Source organism: Mus caroli, unplaced genomic scaffold (genome assembly GCF_978045245.1).
Source record: "Mus caroli unplaced genomic scaffold, Mus_caroli_1 scaffold_18, whole genome shotgun sequence".
Classification (NCBI taxonomy): domain Eukaryota; kingdom Metazoa; phylum Chordata; class Mammalia; order Rodentia; family Muridae; genus Mus; species Mus caroli.
In genome coordinates this window covers 47,053,779-47,072,813 of record NW_028227273.1, presented here as the reverse complement: position 1 = coordinate 47,072,813, position 19,035 = coordinate 47,053,779, and the positions used below count along the sequence as shown (strand labels likewise).

Below are 19,035 nucleotides of genomic sequence, written 5' to 3'. Positions count from 1 at the left end.
TTCATGTGCAGGCTTTATTTGAAATCTTTTTCAAGAACCATTACTACTCTTCAGGACAAGGGCAAGGACCCTCTTCTGCACAAAGTTGGGAACCGCACACAGAACCGTGCAGAGGCAACATCTCAGCCGACACTGGGGGCTGCCGGGGGTGGGGGGGGTGAACAGTGGGTGGGGGGAGGTTCAGGCAAGGAGAAGGAGTCAACGTCAGCTGCCACTCAGGTAGGATCTTGTGGTCACAGACAGTAGGCTGTCTTTGGAAAGTCTGAATACACAGGAGTTCCATTCTCTGTAAGCAGATAACAGCATCAGAAACGGGGAAACACAGGAGAACTGCTCTCACCTAGAAACCCCAGGGCAAGCGAGGCTTTACCCCAAGAATCTTCCCTACTTCTGTGACTAGCTGACAGAACATACTGCTGTCTTCATCTTTTAGGACTCCTGAAATAGGCAGGGGAAAGTGAAGTCTTACCTGGCTACACCCCTGGCTGAGGGGCCATCAAATCAATGTCACTCAAGTTCCTGGCCAGCCAGACTCCCGCAGCAAAGAGTCCCAAGTTGAGGATCAAGTTCCTGGATCAAGAATACATTTCATTAACCCTACAGTCCGAGAGTCTCATGCAGCTGATGACATACTATGGCAAGTTTCCTCTCAGCACCACCTTCTGGAGGTGCTGACTGACACCTGATACAGGGGTATGTCCCCCTAATATGCACATGAGAATTTTACATTCACATCTACTTCTAACACAAGCCAAGGCCAACTTAATACTCTGCCGGGGCTAAAATTTGCTTATGCGTTGGCACCCCTTCCCTGCCTTCTAGGTTAGGGTGACTTCTTAAAAAATATGACGTTCTTTAATTTGTGTATGTGTGTGCACGTGACACAGCGCACGTGTGGAGGTCAGTACAACCCGCAGGAGTTGGTCTCTCCTTGCACTCTACGGGTCCCATGGATCCCAAATCCTCAGGCTTGGCGGCTGAACTATGGCTGTAGCCCGGAGCGTCATACCTTGAAAGCCACGTGACAGGGTGTCTTTTGCCACCACGAGACCACAAGGTTCTCAAAGCGATAAAACCTCTGGGGATGCATGCCAGACTCACCAGGTAAGGAAATACAAGTTTACGTTTATGAGGACCAGAGAGGGCCCGGGCTTGGTTACCTCCGGAAGTCGTTCCGATCGGTGGCGAAGCGGAAGACACCGCGGAGCCAGTCTCCCACGTTGTCTGGAACCTCGGAGGCCTCGCTGGCCGACCCAGCGGCGCTCACCGTCACTCCGCTGGAAGCCATACCAGCACCGAGCACGCCTGTACCCACCCAGCGTCGCACCGGGTCGTCGCAAACCTATCGCGCAACTTCCGATCTCCGCACTTCCGCCGATCAGCGTAAGAAATGAGCGAGAAGGCCCGCCCCCACCGCCTCCATGAGTTCATAGAGCCAGGACGCCTGGTCGGAGGCGGAGCCCCAGCTCGCGGCCCCGCCTCCCAGGGACGGGGATCCGTTCCCCGAGCTGCTTAAGCAAGGTGATGACGGTGAGGCTAGCCCAGCCTCTGCGGATAGGGGCTAGCTCACCCTGGAGGCGCTGGGCAGTGGGATGCTCCCAAGAAAGTGTCCTTCAGGTCAGAGAGTGTGCAGTATCAATGAGATTGTCCCGCGTGCCTGGCTGCCTTCTGGTCTTTACACAGCACAGCCTTGTTATCTCGCTACATAGGTCCCCCCACCCCACCCCACCCCACCCCAATCCCACTACCCCGATCTCCAGGCCGCGCCACTAACAAACAGTGCAGTGCTTCCTGGAGATGTCTCTGTCATCTGCTTGGAGGTTTTCGGGGGTCTTCCAGGGCTCTGGAAGGCGCTGGCCAAAGAAAAAGCCTTCGGTTTCCGACTCAGAGGAAGAGGAGCAGGTGGGGCAGGGGCTGTCCTCTAAGGGACTCCAGGGTGTCTGTGGGACGTCTCTATCCTGCCGTTTGGACGCCCCACTCGGGGTTTCCAGGGTGAGGCTGGGAACTGCAGAGAGAAGCGCAGCTCGGGAGGTGATCTTGTCATCCGAGGAGGCACGGTTCCAGCCGACGCTTGGATCGGATCCTTCTTCCTCTGTTCCAAACCCATCAGAAATGCCCATCTCAGAGCCCCCAAGTCCTTGTGCAAGAGGCGGGCCAGGGTTGCGTGCGGCCTCCCGCCCCGCCCCAGGCTGTGCCGTGCGCGCCACCGCTGCCGCCAGTCTACCCCAGGGGCCCCCCGCCTCCGTCCACCAGTGGGCGACCGCCTCCCCCGCCTGGGAGCGAGTCCGGCGCCGCAGCCCCGCCGGGTGGGTTCAAGAGGCCTTTGGAGCTCGCAGGCCAGGGACGCGCGGTGAGAGCTGCGGGCCCCAATGCTCGCGTCTGGGGGTTGCGGTGGGAGGACTGGGTGTTGCTGGAGCGGGTAGGACAGCGTAGGGATGGGGCGAGGGGTTCTGGTCTGGGAAATTACCCCCTTCTATGCTTAGCCCAAGCCGCCGCTCCCTCCCCTTAAGATCTGCACCGTCCCCTCCTTTACCAAGGGACGCTTGTCCTTCCGCTACCCCTACTGAGCTAGAGCCCGCACTTCTGTAGCGTCTCGCGAAGCAGCTGGGGCAGCATGGGCTACCCCCCGGCAGGGCATAACGTCCCCCATCCAGGGGCACTGCGCAGTCCTGGCAGCAGAAGTGGTTCTCGTGCCAGCGCCGTCCCTCTGCCTCAGTGCAGCGTTGGGAGAAGATCAGCTGGGTGAGGGAGAGGAAACCGATTCATTCATTCATTCATTCATTCACTCACTCACCCATTCTTTCATCCATCCAATAACCAGGCCTTATACCCATTAACGCTATGCCCACAGGCGTTCTGATTTGAAGTACTTTGCGACTTTTGGATTCAGAGAGGGTGATTGGCTTTGGGCAGGATCGTCCACGTAGCAGGTGGCCCAGCCCGAAGTTGGACCCCAGAGCTTCCCTAACTCCTATCCCAAGATTTAATACTGCCTTTCATGTTGGTGTTAAGATCCTTCTAGAATTGGGCAAGCACAGCATTGATCATCTGGCATAGTGATGAGATAAACGATCCAGAAACGATCCTGCTCAACGATCCAGAAACGTTCTGAGTCCAAACTAATTTAAGGACCTCTGCTCGAACTGGGGAAGAGAGAGAGATAAATAAAGGCAACAGGTCCCACAGGCCCATACCTCAAGAGGACAAAAGGGAATGGGGTGGCCCTGGCTGGTTCCTAGTTCTGATGAGCCTCTAGCCTAGCAAGCTGTTCCCTGTCCCTGTGTGTTCCTGGCCCCCAGGGAAGAACTCCCCTAGTGCCTCCTCTTGGTACTCTACCTGGTCACAAGCTGGACATCGAGGTCGTAAGAGCTCCGCATGATGACGGCCACAGTACAGGTGCCCCTCGTGGTAGAAGTAGATGAGGTTTATGAGGCCCTGGCCACAGGCCTGGCAAGCAAAGCAGGGTCTGTGCCAGCAGCTCTGCTCACCAGCCCTGGCCGCGAACACTCCATACTCCCCTGGATCCAGTAGCTTCTTGCACTGCCAAGCAGGGGGGTGGGGGGGGGGGCACTGAGCTGATCAGAATCTGATGCTTCTTAGCGCCTTTCATGGCTATTCTACCACAACCCCCAATCTGACTGTTCTCATATGTGCTGCAGGCCCCTCCCCCAAGAAAGGCCACCCCCCCCCAACCTGGCTTCCATTTTAACATTTACCAAATCACTGCTCCTGAAACCACTTCTCCACCAAAGTCCCCCAAGGCCCTTCTTCAGAAGCAAGAGAACAAAGGATAGAGGAAGGGGAAGGCTCAGGGATGGAGGAGGGAGGCAGACTCCCTACCTTCTTACAGGTGTATCCTTCAAGCTTAGGAGGCAGTAGACGGGCCACCCCCTGTCCCAGGGATTTCTGCTTCCGCTGGGCACAGAAGAGTCGAAGTTGGACCAATTCCTCCTCCCCTAGGGCCAGACAGTAGCGTTCCTGCTGAAACAGGTTCCCATGCACCCAGACCTCAGGGTAGAATACCACGAGGACCAGAAAGCTCTGTAAGGCTTGGATACCGGGTCAGAGAGAAGTAGAGCCTTGGGAGAGAACAGCCCATGTGCTCAAAAAAGGGAAGAGAACACAATTCGTTCTGTTCACTCTGGGGCCCATGGAAATGGCCACCACATAGGGGCCCCTTAGCACCTTGCACAGTCACCAGATAGCTTGGCTCCTGTTCCCATGAAACTAGATCTCAGCATCGCTTTCAGGTCTGTCAGTTCTCTCTGCTTCATAGCTGCCTTGGCTCCCCTCGTGAAGTCTAAGCCTTTAGGCTGTACATGGTGGGGCCTCAATAAATGCTAAACGATCATATTTCTACATTTGTGCATTCCATTCTTGATTTTCAATGCCGTTCATGTTCATTTCCCCATTTGTTCTTGAGCTCAGTAAGCTTTGTGGTACACAGAACAGATATTAACTATACCTGTGATTAGACTCAAGCTAAGGGGAATGACTTCCACCAGCTAGTGGCAGAGCTGGACTTTCTAGTCAATACCCCTGGATTCTAGACCAAAAGTCTTTCCACTTATTAACAATGTGGGGAGAGGGAGGGAAGAAGGGGAGAGAGGGGATCAGAGGGGAGACCCACATCACTGTCCTGTGGAGGAAGCTGCTGCAGGAGAGTCCGAAAGCCAGGCCAGTTTGAAGCTTGGTTGATATCCAGGCAAGGTGGGCCCAAGCTCGAGCATGTAGCAGCCTGAGGAAGGACACAGGAGGAAAAGGGAGGGCTAGGCTTTCTCTTCCCTTATCACCTCTCTTCCAGTCTACAGCAGCTCCAAGCATCCCTCTGCACCAGAGGGAAAGCCTTCCAGTTCTTCACTAAGCCAGAACAACTCCTGATCTGAGGCCTGCCTGGGAGGAACTCCCAAATACTGCATCACATATTTGAAGCTCTTCCATTCACCTCTTCCCTGGGGTCAAAGTCCCTCTCATCTGCTCTGACAACTCAGGCCAGGCCTAGGAGAGGTGCTATATGTAATTTCACGTCGGACCTCCAATTCCTGGCAAGAGAAAGGGCCTACAGAGCAACAGTGCATCCCTATAATGCCACCCACTGAGAGGCTGAAGTAGGACTGAAGAAGGCTCAAGGCTGCATAGCAAGAGCTTGGCTCAAAGTAGGGGAGAGTGGGGAACAGAAAGTTGGCTCAGCAGGCAAAGCCAGGTATCACCATGCCTAAGTTTGATTCCCGGGACCCACATGGTAGAAGAAGAGAGCTGATTCCAACAGGTTGTCCTCTGACAAACTCACATGCACGCACGCATGCACGCTCACTAGCACGCACACAAACACACACACACACTAAATAAATAAAAAAGTTGGAGGGTTGAGACAGGGTCTCTCTCACCTGGAACTAGATACTCAATATAGAGACCAGGCTAGCCTTGTACTCACAGAACTGGAACTAACGGTGTGCATGGTCACACTTGGCTAACAATGGTTTTGTTTTAATAGAAAGAGAAATGCAAACTATCACCTAGTCGGCAGGAGGGGAGTGGGGGCCAGAGGATGAGACCATGGCGGTCTCAGAAAGAGTGGGACTCCTACAACCTGAGCAGAGGTATCCTCATAGCCTTCCACTGGCCGGCGGCCTGAGTCACTGTCTGTGTGGACTGGTGGATCTGGCTCCCTGAAGATAGGATTGTCCTGTTGGAGGGACCAGTCAGAATTCTGAACTGACATTGGTGATAGTCGCCTGAAAGAAACAAAACAAGGACACCCCAATTGGTAAGAACACTCCATTCAGTAAGCTTTCGCAGTATGCCAGGTGAGCTAAAGTGCTTTGCAAACACCATTTCACAGCCTTGCCAACAGCAGGGTGACTTAGGTAGCGTTGTCCCCATTTTACAGATGGCCAGACTGGGGCTCAGAGAGCAGTGATATATACCCAATGAGAAATGGCAAAGCCAGATGGTTTAGCCTCTGGGTTTGTAGAGTTCAAATTCTTGGGTCTTACAAAGCTAGGATGGACTAGAAGAGGAAGCAACAGTGGAAGAAAACAATTTTGCTTTCCCATGAGCCTCTGGGCAGGTTGGACTTCTACTCACCTGTCTTTCCTGGTTCCTCAGTGCACCCTTCCCCAGTACCTGCCTCCTCACCAAGCCACATTCAGACCTTCACATTTCCAGCTATGGCATTCCGGGGCCTGGTTAAAGGCCTCCTCAGCAGGAATCCCCCTGAGCTTCTCTGGCCTGTACCAGTGATCCCTTCCCTGACTTCTCAAGTGGAGCACAGTCCATGGCCCTAAATTAGCACTCAGTGTTTCCTCGTCTAGTCGAAATGCCTTGAGGGACCCATAGCCTCTCATAAACCAGGTAAGCCATCTTCCAAAGATAGCCATCTGTTTTTATAGCAGCTTATGAGTACACTGAAACTGTCATCAGACACACCAGAGGAGGGCACCAGATCCCATTACAGATGGTTGTGAGCCACTGTGTGATTGCTGGGAACTGAACTCAGACCTCTGAAAGAGCACTCACTGCTCTTAACCACTGAGCCTTTTTTTTTTTTTTTTTTTTTTTTTTGAGACAGGGTTTCAGAGCCAAGGCTGGCCTTGAACTCCTGATCCTCCTGCCTCCACCTCCAAAGTGCTGAGATCCAAGGCAGGCACCACCACAGCCAGCTTTGCAGCAGCAATTAATGAACAGGCCCAGTGCACCGGTTTAGCCACAGTCCAGATGGGATCACAGCGTCCTTGAGTGGAACTAGCTACTGAAGTGTAGAAAAGATGAGTTCTGCCCTCAGTGAGGTCTGCAGGCTGAGACCAGTGAACAAGAAGAAACATAGTAGCCAGGGAGAACTGGGGTCCTGGACAGGAATTCTAGGTGAAGGACTGGGTTGTGTCCGGTGGGGATAGCCACAGCAAACTTGTATGTTTATTCAGTGTCTGAGATTATTCTAGAACTGGGATGGAGTCTGACAGCAGCTGGGCTCAGGAGGACGGCCAGTAAATCATTGAGCTTTGGGGATGGGCAGCAGGCTCAGTTTATAACCATCTAAGTACCACCCAACTCCAAGCGCTCCCTCAGTCCCCCTTCCTATACCCAGTGCCACCCTTCCCTATTCCCCGCTCCCCACCCACCTGCTTCCTTCCCTTTCTGTCCCTCAGGTCAGGTTTCCTGTGGAAGGTGGCCAGAATGGACTGTCCACACTCAGAGCTAGGAACAGCCACACCCCTTAGCACCGGTTCAACATGCAACAAGTCAGGGTGTGTGTGTGTGGGGGGGGGATAGGTTCTGGGGCCCCAGAAGAGGACTTGTACCCTCCTCATGATCAGTTCTAGTTTGCGTGGAACTGTCCAACACAGAAATAACTATCAGAAAACAGACTTCTACTCAACACCCTTGCTGTCCCCCACCCAAGGACAACCTAATTCACCTCCCGCTACCATTAGACCCCATCTTACTAACATTCTGGTTTCCTTCCATAGTTCCCTTCCTCTCTCCTCTCAGGTAAGAGCAGGCCGAACACTGGCTTCCCACCGCCCTCCCCCAGATGCAACTAGGTTCCGGGGGTCGACCTTCCCCAAACAACACCGGTCCTTGGAAGAATGAGCCTGAGAGGCACTAGAGACTGGAGAGCAGTAGACATGGGAAGGTGTTCCTAACACCCAGAGGAAAGGTGGGGGGGTGTACGCTTTCACCAAGTGGCCTCTAGGTATAGCCCCCAAATTTTCCTAAAACTTGGCCGGTCCATCTGCAAGGCGGAGGGAGGCTCAACACGTGCTTACCGAGTTCGCTTAGGGTCCCTGTCTAGCTGCTGGTTTAGGAGTGGGAATCAAGAATCCGAAAGGGTCTCTGCGTGGCTAAGCGCCAGCGCAGCACAGAAGAGATCTGCCGTCGGCCGCGCCCCCAAGTGGCCCTGACAAGGCGGGTGCTTCACACCGAGGAAAGCGCTTGTGGGTCTCAGGGCAGGAAGGGCACAGGCACCGGTGGACTTGGCTACGCGATGCACCGCCGCCAAGCTGCGAACTGTCCCGACTCTCCAGGCCCGCCCCGCCCCCCGTCTTAAGCCCCGCCCCTCTGCGGGCCTTTACAGCCCTCCCCTTTGTCCCCAGAGATCCCTCGCCACTTCCCCTCCTGGATTCCGAGTCTTGTCCAGTCTTCTCTGATCCGCTTTGCTATGGTGATTCTCTTCTGCTAGAGAGATTGTCCCTACCTCGGTCCCCGCCCCGCCCCGCCGCGCCCCCTTCTCCAAACAGGCCACGCCCCTCAGGAGTCCCAGTCGCGGGCCCCGAGCGCCCTCTGGCGTCTGCGCATGCTCTCTGTCCCCGACTGCAGCAAAGTCCTCCAAAGGGACCTTCTAGGCTGCGTGCCGGTTGCCCCGGCTCGGGTCGGTCCGCCCGCAGCGTCTCGTTGGTGCAGTCAGCGACCTCCGACCCCGCGGGCGCGAGGCGGGGCGGGGCTGGGAGGCCTTAGCTGCGGGCGGGCGGCGGCGGCTGCTGCAGCGGGACCCGGGAGCGGGGCCCGGCGCCGCCTGGGCCGCGGGGCGATGTGAGTCGGGGCGCGTCGGGGCGGGGACCAGGCGGCTCTACCGAGGCCGGGTCGTGCCGCACCGCAGTCTCCGCTTCTACCCTAGAAAGCTCCAAGCGGGCGGGCTAGCGGCGGACCCGGGAGCTGGGGGGCGGGGATCCAGGCTGGGAGCGCGGCCGCGACCTCCGCATTCTGTCTGGGTATCTAGAAAACCTCCCGTTACCAGTTCTGCCTTTCGCTTCCCAGACCCCACCCTCTTCTCCCCCTAGTTACACCTTCGGGTCTTCGGGATCCCGCAGAACCCCCTCACTTACGCTCCCAACCCTCTGAACCGCCCACAGTCACATCGTTTTCTGCTCAATGGCCCAAAGGCTTCTGCAACCCTGAAATTCCTCAGCCTTTGCATGCTTTTTGCAGCCCATCTTCTCCCAAGGCTTCGTATACATTTTCATATCTCATACCTCCGTCTAGTGCCTGTACCCAAACCTACCTACCTCAGACAGCCTCCCCCATCCCACCCAGTATAATCCCCTTCGATGGGTCATCTGATAATGTGTTTGATATCTCAAAGAAAAAGAGGGGTGTCGGAAAGATGCAATCCCTCTCCCATCTTGCATCCAGTAGCTCTTGACTTCACACCCCTTCCCAACTCCCTGTTGATAGTTTATACCCCCATGTTTTTTCCAGTGTCTACCTTTAGCCTGCGCACACTTCCTTCAGCCTGCTTCCTCCTTCCAAAGAATAAGCCAGACCAAGAGTGGGGTTTTTTTTGCCTAAGAGGTGTGGAAGGATGCAGGACTCGGGGGACCCTGGGAAGTACTGTTTTCCTGGAACAGGAAGGTGGGATTTCAAGGGTTTTCTTCAGAGTCCTGTTTTGTGGATTCATCTACCTAGGTCTCAGCTAATCAATTTACCTCTTATTATAGTTGGACCTTTCTGACACTAGGGTCAGAAAGTCTGTCCAGCATCCAAATGTGAAGTGCTTTATAGCTACTTCTTTTTTTTAAAGATTTATTTATTTATTTATTTCGTATGTTTGGGTATACAGTCGCTGTCTTCAGATACACCAGAAGACGACATTGAGTGCCCATTACAGATAGTTGTGAGCCACCATGTGGTTGCTGGGAATTGAACTCAGGACCTCTGGAAGAGCAGCCAGTGCTCTTAAGGGCAGAGCCATCTCTCCAGCCCTATATCTATGTCTAGAAATTACCTCAACTAGAACTCCCATAGTTGACAGATGTTTCCTCAAAAACAAACAAACAAAACAAAACAAAACCCTAGGGGCAGGAGTAGAAATGGTGGAGGGAGAATGATATGCCCCCTACGCCAGGTATCATAGCAACAAAACAATCTAAAATGCTGGTTTCCAGAGTCCTAAGCTGGCACTCTTGCTGGGCTACCACAGTGATACTGTTCTTCTGAGAAAGCAAGCTTTTTTTTTTTTTGGTTTTTTTCGAGACAGGATTTCTCTGTATAGCCCTGGCTGTCCGGGAACTCACTTTGTAGACCAGGCTGGCCTCGAACTCAGAAATCCGCCTGCCTCTGCCTCCCGAGTGCTGGGATTAAAGGCGTGCGCCACCATGCCTGGCGAAAGCAAGCTTTTTATAGGGTTAAAATCCCCTGCAGTGGTCAGGGGATGTGTTTGGGTTTGAGGTTTTGTTTTGTTTGGGGACGTTTTGTTTGAGGTTTTGTTTTGTTTGGGGACGTTTTGTTTTTTGGAGGGGAAGTTGTGATGGGGTTTTTCTGTATAGCCCGGGCTCCGTGGACCAGGCTGGCCTTGAATTCAGACATCTCCTGCTTTTGCCCTGAGTGTTGGGATTAAAGTCGTGGGCCACCACCTCCCTGCTAGGCAATATTCTAGGAGGATTCAGAGGGGCCTCCAATGAGGGCTTTGAACTGAAGGTACTGGGCACCTCACACTGTCTTTGGTCCTAAGAAGTCCCTTTCAGGACTGAGAATTTGTGGTCTTTTCATCCATAATCTTGCTTTGCTCATTGGTCTTTCTGACTCACTAGAACCTAGACCAAATCAGTTCGAGTGGGCTACACTGATCACAAGTCTGTTTCCTGAAGAGTTGAGGTTGAGAATGGGTCTCCATTAATGTGTGGTCTCTGTCTCCTGTGCTAGGTGAGCCCCAGGTGTGACCCCCAGGGATCCAGGTGACATCTCTGCAGACACTCTGCCATGACACCCCACCAAGGACAAGGGGAATAAAGGAGGAACCATTTCCCATGCCCCTCCCATGGTCAGCTCCCCGATGGCCTGGGTGAGGTAAGGAACATGGCTTAGGTGTCAGCTTTGGAGAGTCTCTTCATGTAGGAGGAATGGAGGGAACAGGCAGCTGGATGGCTCGGGTTCTACGGCAGCAGTAGACATTCCTGGATAATCCACTGCCTCGTTTGTTTGTTTGTTTATATTCTTTGCAGCAAAGTGAACCTCTTTTTTTTTTAATATTTTTTTTATTACGTATTTTCCTCAATTACATTTCCAGTGCTATCCCAAAAGTCCCCCATCAAAGCGAGCCTCTTAAAGCATCTGGCTGGGGCCTAGGAGCACCTTAGAGCCCTTGAGTAACAACTGTGAAGTGCTGGATTGGGTCCTCAGCTTTAAAACCAAAACAACAACAAGACCTCTGTTTGGGATCTCTCCGTGTAGGTCTCATTCCCTTAGGTCACAGAGGTCTCAATGCTGTCCTCTCCATATTAAGGCAGAAACCTGTCGGTTGTGACATGTCATCCGATTACCAGTGTCCTGGAGGGGAAAACCAGCTGAGGTCTCTTATCTCTGATCTGGCCTTTGGGAAGAAAGCTCAGCCTTAGCTGTTTTAGAGTGTTGGGAACCAAATCTGTCTACAAAGAAAGGCTGTACCCTGCTACTGGCCAGCTACACGCCAGGGCCCAGCACTTTCTGTTCTTCTCATTGAAGAAACAGAGTGTGCACCTCGGACCCCCAGAGCTTGGGAAGCAGACACAAGGGGGTCTCTGTGAACCCCAATGTTCAGTCCTAAAGTGTGTCTGAAGATCACAGTGCAGCACTAGCCCACTTGAAGAGAACAGCAGAAACATTATCTTCTGTGGATAATGGGGAGATAATGGCAAGGGAGGAAAGAGGGGGAAGGTTGGAGTGCAACGGCTAAGGTGAAAACTGACGGGGAGAGAGGGACAAGATGGTGCCTGGAACGCCCACGTGACGCTGTGTTTGCCGAATCCTAATGAGCACCTCCCGGGCCAGCGCACAACCGAGGCAGCCACTCCCAACACCTCCTTACATCCATCCTGCTTCCCTAACCCAAGACTCCATCCACATCACCCCACGGGTCAAACTCCTGTGTACTTGCCAGGGCCCAGATTGAATGTTAACCTCTGAGAACCTTACCAGCCTGCCCCCACCTGCAGGAATCCTTAACGCAGCATTCTAACTGGAATTAATGTTTATCCCAAGTGTGCCTGGCCATGGATCGAGTGAGAATCCCCTCAGGGTGTGTCTGTGTCATACAGCCTCTTGGACAGAGGACATACTCACTGCGCAGTGCTCTGCACAGAGCAGCGCAGCTTGGCAGGGCTGCTGGTGACCTGCTCATCTCGGGTCTTTCCCTAGGGCCGATAGGCTGCTCTGACACCATGGGGAGCTGCTGGAGCTGCCTGCACAGAGACAGCGTGCCGCACAACCACCCTACCAAGTTCAAGGTACCCAGACCCTCTCCACTCAAGTTCCCACTGGCCCCTTGAGGTTAGGCCTCCTGTATCTCTGGGGAAAGGAAAATGACAGGTTGTAATTGCGCGCCCACTAAGGCACCTGATGCTTGGCTCTTGGGCCTCTGAGGTAGTGTGAGGGGGAAAAAAAACCTAACCCTTGTTTTTTATCTTCAGTCTCTCTCTCTCTCTCTCTCTCTCTCTCTCTCTCTCTCTCTCTCTCTCTCTCTCTCTCTCTCTCATTCTCAGGAATAAGGTGTTTTAAGTAGAGCACACATAGCACAATAAGAAACACTGGGTTGGTGTTGAACCTAAGCTGCCTACATCCCATAGGAATCGCTGTCGTCTCACAACTGGGTTTTTTTCTGGGCCTGTGTTTCTCCTGCCCAACTGGAGGGGAACCCTCAGCAAGTTTGCACAGTTGTGGGGCTGGAGGCTGGCTGTACTTGTTCTGCCTTGGGCCTGTCAACAGATCTTTAGTTTTTGAACTAGCAGTTAAACCCTTCCACATTGCTATCTGGCCTTTGGATATTAAGGCCCAGGAAGTTCTTGAACATTAGACAGTTAACCACCTGGCCTGGGAGGTCGTCTGCTGACCTCTTTCCTTTTTGTCTGTACAAACAACAGAGCTGAGGCTCATAGGAGAAACTTGTCCCCAGAAAACTGTGACCCATGGCACTGCTCTGTGTGACCAGGGGATCCTTTGGTACAGCCTGGAGCAACTCAGTCTCCTAGCTCTTGTCCTTCATGACACCGCAGCCCAGTGTCCCAGGGTCCCTCGCAGACACTTCCAAGCTTCCGTGTTGACCTTGGGTCACTTGTCCCTACAGGTGACCAATGTGGATGACGAAGGGGTGGAGTTGGGCTCGGGGGTGATGGAGCTAACCCAGAGTGAGCTGGTACTCCACCTGCACCAGCGGGAAGCTGTCCGCTGGCCCTACCTCTGCCTGCGGCGCTATGGCTACGACTCCAATCTCTTCTCCTTTGAGAGTGGCCGCCGCTGTCAGACAGGCCAGGGTGAGTACCAGCCCTGCCCTCCAGGACAGGACAGGAGTTTGTTACAGAACCGAAGAATGGCCCTTAACACCCTACCATCAGACATGGGACTTGGTGGTATTGTTCAGAGCAGGGAGCGGTCTCAGCCAAAGGCCCGGAGCATGTTATCGCAAAGTCATGCGGACCTAGGCCAGTCCTCTTCCATGCCTCAGTCATTGCTGTTCTTCCAGTCCCTGGAAGGAGCCGGTGCTCTTGGATCAGAGGCTATGCAGCAAAGACAAACAACTCTTTCCACTGTTGCCATGGTTCCAAGGTCTTTATTGCCTTTGCATAGGAAAACTCCTCCTGAGCTGCCTCCGTGCACAGTGGAAGAGAAGTCAGGCAGGAGACTGGCTACTCAGGGCTGAGGAGCTTGCACAGAGACATGGGCAGCAGGATCTTGGGTCTCTCATATACAGCGTAACCTTCCAGAGCCTGACCTTTGTCCACCTTCACCTGTAGGCAGTGGAGTATACTGTATCCCCTGCCCAGGTGCCCTCTACAGCCAGGGCCCAGGGACTGGCAGGCTGCTCACGAGCTTGAGGTTGGGACATGAGGTCTGGCCTTGCTTCTTAGGTCCACACATGCTCAGCACAAGGAGTCCTTCTTGGGACTGTGCTGCACGCAGACAGAGCTGTCTCTCCCAAGACAGCACAAAGCAATGCGTGTTCTGGGTTGATTGCTGAAGGGCCTTTCCTGGCATGAACCTCATCCCTGTGGTAGAGGCAAACATGGCGTGTGAGCAGAGAGGTGAGGCAGAGGCCACCTTCCTCCTGGTGAGGTTGACCTGCACTTGGCACCTGAGATGAGTTGTCTGAGCTCCCAGTTCAGGGCTCCTCCTAACGCCAGACTTTTGCTGCACCCCCACCACTCCACATTCCTTTCCTCCTTCCCCCTCCCTCCTTCCCACTTCCTCCTCCTCCTCCTCTTCCCACCCCACCCCTGTGAGATGGTCTTGTTATATGTGGTCCTGACTGGTCTCCAAGCTCACGGGGACTCTCGTCTCACCTCCCAAGTGTGGGATTACAGCCACGTATCACCACTTCTGTCCTTCAGGTCTTGTCCAGCTTTTACATGTCATGCCGTCTTTCTCGTCCTGTTTATACAAACTTCAGTTACCCTGTACTGGAGCTAATGGGTAGCAGTCTATAAGAGTAATATAATATTCATTGTCCATATCCCAGTTTAATTGTATCTATCATTCTGTGGGTGTGGTGCTGAGGATTAAACTCAGGACTGTGTACATGCTAGGAACCCACATGCATGCATGCATACATGCATACATACATACATACATACATACCCTGGCTTTTTGAGACAGGGATTTCATGGGTAGCTCAGGCCAGCCTTGAACTTAATGATTAACTGTGGGTATGTGGTACCGTACCTGGTAACATCTATCTTTGCTGTGGATGTGTGCACGACCTCACACATCCCCCTCAGCTGCCCCTGAGTCCCATAGGCCTGTGTTACAGATCCCCAGGCTGGCATCTTCAGAGCCATTGAGTTGCAGGTGCTCAGTCAAGTGCTGCCACTTTGCAGACAGACACTTGGAAGTGCTTAGAGACCTGCTGCAGGAGGAGTACTGGACTGCCTTGCTCTGCCTCTCCCAAGCTGAGAGGAACCTGTGTGGAAACAGGGGGTCTTTGCCTCTGGTCTGAATAGTCAGTCTGTGAATGATCTGGGAGTAGGTCAGACCCATCTGTCTTCAGAGATAGTAGACATGGGGTAGAGTTGGCTATACCCTGGATGAAGGGTTGAGGGGGCAGCTGGGAGGCAGAGAGTGATGGGTACAGGAAGATGGGGCACCTACCCATGGTTCTCTCCCCACCCCAGAAGGCACCTATCCTTAGGAAAACCGGGTCTTGGAGGCCCTCACTGCTTCCTCACCTTCCCCAGGCATCTTTGCATTCAAGTGTTCGAGGGCAGAGGATATCTTCAACCTGCTGCAGGACCTCATGCAGTGTAACAGCATCAACGTGATGGAGGAGCCGGTCATCATCACACGGAGCAGCCACCCACCAGAGCTGGACCTGCCTCGAGGGCCCCCACAGCCCGCCGGTGAGAGACCCCACCGCAGTCATCCTGTCATATACACACGTGAGCTAAAGAGCAGGTATGGGAGAGCTGGGGTGAGCCAGCCTTCCTGGACACTCTTCTGTCGTCAGAACCATTCCTGAGGATGGATCAGTCCTGGGCAGGGCCAATTGGGTGACTCAAGCTGGAGCTGCAGAGGCCTGCGCCTTGGGTCAACTGATGGTTGGGAAGCAGACAGGAAGACGTTGGGTTGCCATAGAAACAGCAGTCTGGAGCTTTTTGCCTCCTTCCGTGTACTGGCCTGGATCACATACAAAAGACACTTCTGGCTGGCTGGCACGCCATCGCTGCTCACATTGGTGTGGAGGTTCCCATGATCTGTTCTTGATGGCTGCTGAGTCAGACCACATAGCCCTGCCTGCTCATTGTACTCCCTGTAAGAGACAGAAAGGCTAAAATGGCCCCTGTGTCGGGTGAGGTTTCCTGGTGCTCCCTGGCAAAGCCTGCCTGGTCATAGGACAGTCCAGGGGTGACAGGTGTGCCATCAGTGTTTAATGAGGTCTATGAGAGAGTAGGAGGTTGAGCCAGCCTCGGGGTGGCTTCAGAGGGCAGGGCAGGGTTTGATTGCAGAGGTGTAGGGGGATGGGGGGCTGCCAAGTCAGTGCAGTGAGTGATAATAGGGCCGTGAGAGCCTCTTGTTTGCCGTTGGAAGGATTGCGGGGCACCCCAAATATGTGTGCATGTGACTGCAAATGACTGTCAGCTCTCCCATACCCCTCTCCTTGACTGCTTTCCCTGAACCCACCTCCAGGCTACACGGTCTCTGGCTTCTCCAATGGCTTCCCTGGCTGCCCTGGAGAGGGCCCACGGTTCTCCTCCGCACCTCGACGACCCTCCACAAGTAGTCTGCGACACCCCTCGCCTGGGGAAGAGTCTACCCACACCCTCATTGCCTCCGAGGAGCAGGTGTGCAGGTGGTGGGCGGCACTCTAGGTGGGCGGGACCTAGGGAAGGTTGGGAGAACAGAAGAGACTTGATAGGGACCCCCTCTACCAGAGCAGGAGTGGCCGCTTATTGGGGGGGGGTTGGAGGCCGCAGGAGAAACTCTGGCTCTTTCCTGACTTCTCTGGCCCTGTCCCTTCTCCCAGTCCTTGGAACCACTTGATTCACTTAACATCTCTCTCCCTGCCTGTAGTCTCACACCTATGTCAACACACCAACTGGGGACGAGGATGGCAGAAGTCGCCACTGCTTGCAGCCACTGCCTGAGGGCAGGGCACCCCTCCCAGCACAGACACAGGGTTCCGACCAGCGAGACCCACAGGTGTTGCTGCAGCCAGGGCAGGTCAAGTTCGTGCTGGGCCCCACCCCTGCTCGGCGACAGGTGATGAAGTGCCAGAGCCTCTGCCCGGGCATGCAGGACCCTTCCCATCACAACAACAACAACGAGGGCCCTTCCGAGTGTCCAGCCCAGCCCAAATGCACCTACGAGAACGTCAGCGGGGGCCTGCAGCAAGGGGCTGGCTGGAGACTGAGCCCTGAGGAGCGAGGGTGGAGTGGCCTGGCCCACCGTCGGGCGGCCCTGCTGCACTATGAGAACCTACCCCCACTCCCCCCTGTGTGGGAGAGCCAAGGTCAACAGCTGGGAGGGGAGGCTGGGGATGATGGGGACTCCAGGGACGGGCTTACCCCGTCCTCAAATGGCTTCCCTGATGGCGAGGAGGATGAAACCCCGTTACAGAAACCCACCAGCACGCGGGCCTCCGCCCGTAGCCACAGCGGCTTCCCTGTCCCACTGACCCGCCGACGTGGCTCCCCGCGGGTCTTCAACTTTGATTTCCGCCGGCAGGGCCCTGAGCCCCCAAGGCAGCTCAACTACATCCAGGTGGAGCTCAAGGGCTGGGGTACAGCCCGTCCCAAGGGGCCCCAGAACCCCTCAGTGTCTGGAGCTCCTGGGCCCACCCCACACCCCGCTCGCAGCTCAGACTCGTATGCCGTGATTGACCTCAAGAAAACGGCGGCCATGTCCGACCTGCAGAGGGCTCTGCCCCGAGATGACGGCGCGGTCAGGAAGACTCGGCACAACAGCACCGACCTGCCTCTGTAGACCTGGGCCTCCGCCTGCCTCTGCCTACAGCAGGGGACTCCACCTCACCCACCAGCCCAGGACTCTCAGCTGCTTTGCAGAGACACTTCCCTGCATCGCCGGAGTCCCCAAAGATATCAGCCACTGAGTGTCCAGTTCCCCAAGCTGGGGAGAGGAGAGGGGGAGCCGGAGAGGAGGGAGCCATGGTGGAAACTGTGAAGGGTTCTCAAGGTTGCATTTCGCACCCTTCCCCTAATGTCCGTTTGTCTGTCTGTCCGTCCGCTGTCCATGTGTTTGTGCTTTCAGTTTTTTTTCCCTTTCCTTTTTTTGTTGGAGTTTTGAGATATTTTGTACCTGTTGATTTTATTTATCAGTTTATTTTTCTATTTATTGTTTTAAGTGTAACTTAACATATTTATTATTAATATAATTATTTTTAAATTCTGGCTCAGTGAGTGCTCTCGTCTGTGCAGTGTTTCCTGGCAGGGTCTGGGTAGGCGCAACCCCACAGAGATAGGGAGGATTCATGGCAAATTCAGAGGGGTGTGAAGTCTGCGGTTATTTCTTTTTCTTCTCTAAGAAGCCCTGGCCTATCGCTTCTCGGCCTTTTGGCTAAGATCAAGTGTAGAAGCCCTGACCTAAAACGTAAAGGTTTCCAGGGATGGACAAGCTCTGCTTCTGCTAAGCTGGGAGCTCGCTGCTGAGAGCTCAGATGCAGAGGGAGCCTGGGAAGAAATGTGAACTAAGAGATGATGTTCACCTTACGGGCTACAACGGACCGGAAATGGGGGAGAGACATTTCACAAGACTCTGAAGCCCCTCCAGGCAAGCCCCAGGGGCCACTGCTGGCCAGAATATATGTTGAGCGGAAGGTAGACCACAGCCTCTCCTCACACAGCTCAACCGTGCCTAGGTCAGACCCTTCACAGGGGATTTTGCTAAAATCTCAGAAACAGCCAAAGGAATACATGCCTGACTAGCCTTCCAGTTCATCCTTTGGGACTTCCCTAGAGAACAGCCCAGGATGGAGCACCCAGACCCAGGGAGGGCTCTCGCCCAGCCTCCATCTACATTCAGGCTGCCTGGTGCCCTCTTGTGGCAGGGCCCTACCCTTCCTCTCAGCGCCCACTGTACCTCCTCTCTACATTTGACCTAAGGAACGAGGGACCAAGTGCCACGAGCCTCTGCAGCATGAGGGAGGATGGAGAGTCAGTTTGCCCAAGACATAGACAGGCCTCTTCTCTGGGCGCTTTGCTACCAGCTCCCTGTCCTGTGCAGTGAGCATATAGCCCTCTTCATCAAAGCTACAGCCCAGGATGGGGCTCACCGGTTCCCCTCTGCCTCTGTCCAGCCTCGTTTCTTTGACTTTCTTCTGTGTGGAGATTAGACTGGCAGTATGCTCCTGACTGTGGGTGTCACTTATACTTTCTAAGATGGACAGGAGACAGGATGCAAAGCCTTCTCTCCCAACCTGTTGACCACTGAGCTGGGGGGGTTGACCCTCGGCAGAACAGATTCGCTTCAGCACTGTGGCAGGATGCTCCTGGCCCCTCTGGCTACCTGAGGCAGCTCCACTGCTGTCCCATGTCCTCCAGTGCAGATCCTGATTGCTTCTTGAGGCCTCCAGTTAGGAGGGCTTGTGTTTGTACACAGGAAGATCAAACATGGTTG

At 54.3% G+C, this 19,035-nt stretch overlaps 3 protein-coding genes across 6 annotated transcripts; 1 reads left to right on the top strand and 2 right to left on the bottom strand.

Moving 5' to 3' along the window:
- Tomm6 (translocase of outer mitochondrial membrane 6) lies at positions 1-1,449 on the bottom strand. Its single transcript, XM_021186447.3, has 3 exons — positions 1,161-1,449; positions 470-570; positions 1-286 (listed from the first exon to the last, which is right to left on the bottom strand). The coding sequence occupies exons 1-2, from the start codon at positions 1,286-1,288 to the stop codon at positions 474-476; spliced, it is 225 nt and encodes a 74-aa protein (XP_021042106.1). The 5' UTR covers positions 1,289-1,449; the 3' UTR covers positions 1-286; positions 470-473.
- Positions 1,450-1,715: 266 nt separating this feature from the next.
- Positions 1,716-8,176, bottom strand: Prickle4 (prickle planar cell polarity protein 4). Of its 3 annotated transcripts, none has more exons than XM_085833312.1 (7): positions 7,770-8,176; positions 5,591-5,735; positions 4,631-4,738; positions 3,841-3,981; positions 3,337-3,540; positions 2,534-2,738; positions 1,716-2,092 (listed from the first exon to the last, which is right to left on the bottom strand). In XM_085833312.1, exons 2-7 carry the CDS (start codon positions 5,720-5,722, stop codon positions 1,770-1,772), a joined length of 1,113 nt encoding a protein of 370 aa, XP_085689438.1. In that variant the 5' UTR covers positions 5,723-5,735; positions 7,770-8,176; the 3' UTR covers positions 1,716-1,769. The 3 variants fall into 3 exon arrangements, with proteins under 3 accessions (XP_085689438.1, XP_021042107.1, XP_085689439.1); XM_021186448.3 differs by having other exon boundaries at positions 3,841-3,978; XM_085833313.1 differs by lacking the exons at positions 5,591-5,735; positions 7,770-8,176 and adding an exon at positions 7,122-7,348.
- Frs3 (fibroblast growth factor receptor substrate 3) lies at positions 2,259-17,810 on the top strand. Of its 2 annotated transcripts, none has more exons than XM_029471140.2 (7): positions 2,259-2,350; positions 10,642-10,785; positions 12,112-12,200; positions 13,037-13,223; positions 15,141-15,302; positions 16,090-16,244; positions 16,474-17,810. In XM_029471140.2, the coding sequence occupies exons 3-7, from the start codon at positions 12,135-12,137 to the stop codon at positions 17,383-17,385; spliced, it is 1,482 nt and encodes a 493-aa protein (XP_029327000.1). In that variant the 5' UTR covers positions 2,259-2,350; positions 10,642-10,785; positions 12,112-12,134; the 3' UTR covers positions 17,386-17,810. The 2 variants fall into 2 exon arrangements, with proteins under 2 accessions (XP_029327000.1, XP_021004705.1); XM_021149046.3 differs by lacking the exon at positions 2,259-2,350 and adding an exon at positions 8,338-8,532.
- Positions 17,811-19,035: the final 1,225 nt, after the last annotated feature.

Excerpts from the sequence above, each read along its gene's own strand:
- Frs3 (XM_029471140.2), top strand. The coding sequence starts at position 12,135 with ATGGGGAGCTGCTGGAGCTGCCTGCACAGAGACAGCGTGCCGCACAAC. Across the intron at positions 13,224-15,140 it reads CCGCTGTCAGACAGGCCAGG|GCATCTTTGCATTCAAGTGT; the intron begins GTGAGTACCAGC and ends CACCTTCCCCAG. Across the intron at positions 15,303-16,089 it reads AGGGCCCCCACAGCCCGCCG|GCTACACGGTCTCTGGCTTC; the intron begins GTGAGAGACCCC and ends ACCCACCTCCAG.
- Prickle4 (XM_085833313.1), bottom strand. The coding sequence starts at position 7,310 with ATGAGGAGGGTACAAGTCCTCTTCTGGGGCCCCAGAACCTATCCCCCC. Across the intron at positions 3,982-4,630 it reads TTCCTCCACAGGACAGTGAT|CAGGAACGCTACTGTCTGGC; the intron begins GTGGGTCTCCCC and ends AACCTGTTTCAG. Across the intron at positions 3,541-3,840 it reads AAGGATACACCTGTAAGAAG|TGCAAGAAGCTACTGGATCC; the intron begins GTAGGGAGTCTG and ends CCTGCTTGGCAG.
- Tomm6 (XM_021186447.3), bottom strand. The coding sequence starts at position 1,288 with ATGGCTTCCAGCGGAGTGACGGTGAGCGCCGCTGGGTCGGCCAGCGAG. Across the intron at positions 571-1,160 it reads GATCGGAACGACTTCCGGAG|GAACTTGATCCTCAACTTGG; the intron begins GTAACCAAGCCC and ends TTCTTGATCCAG.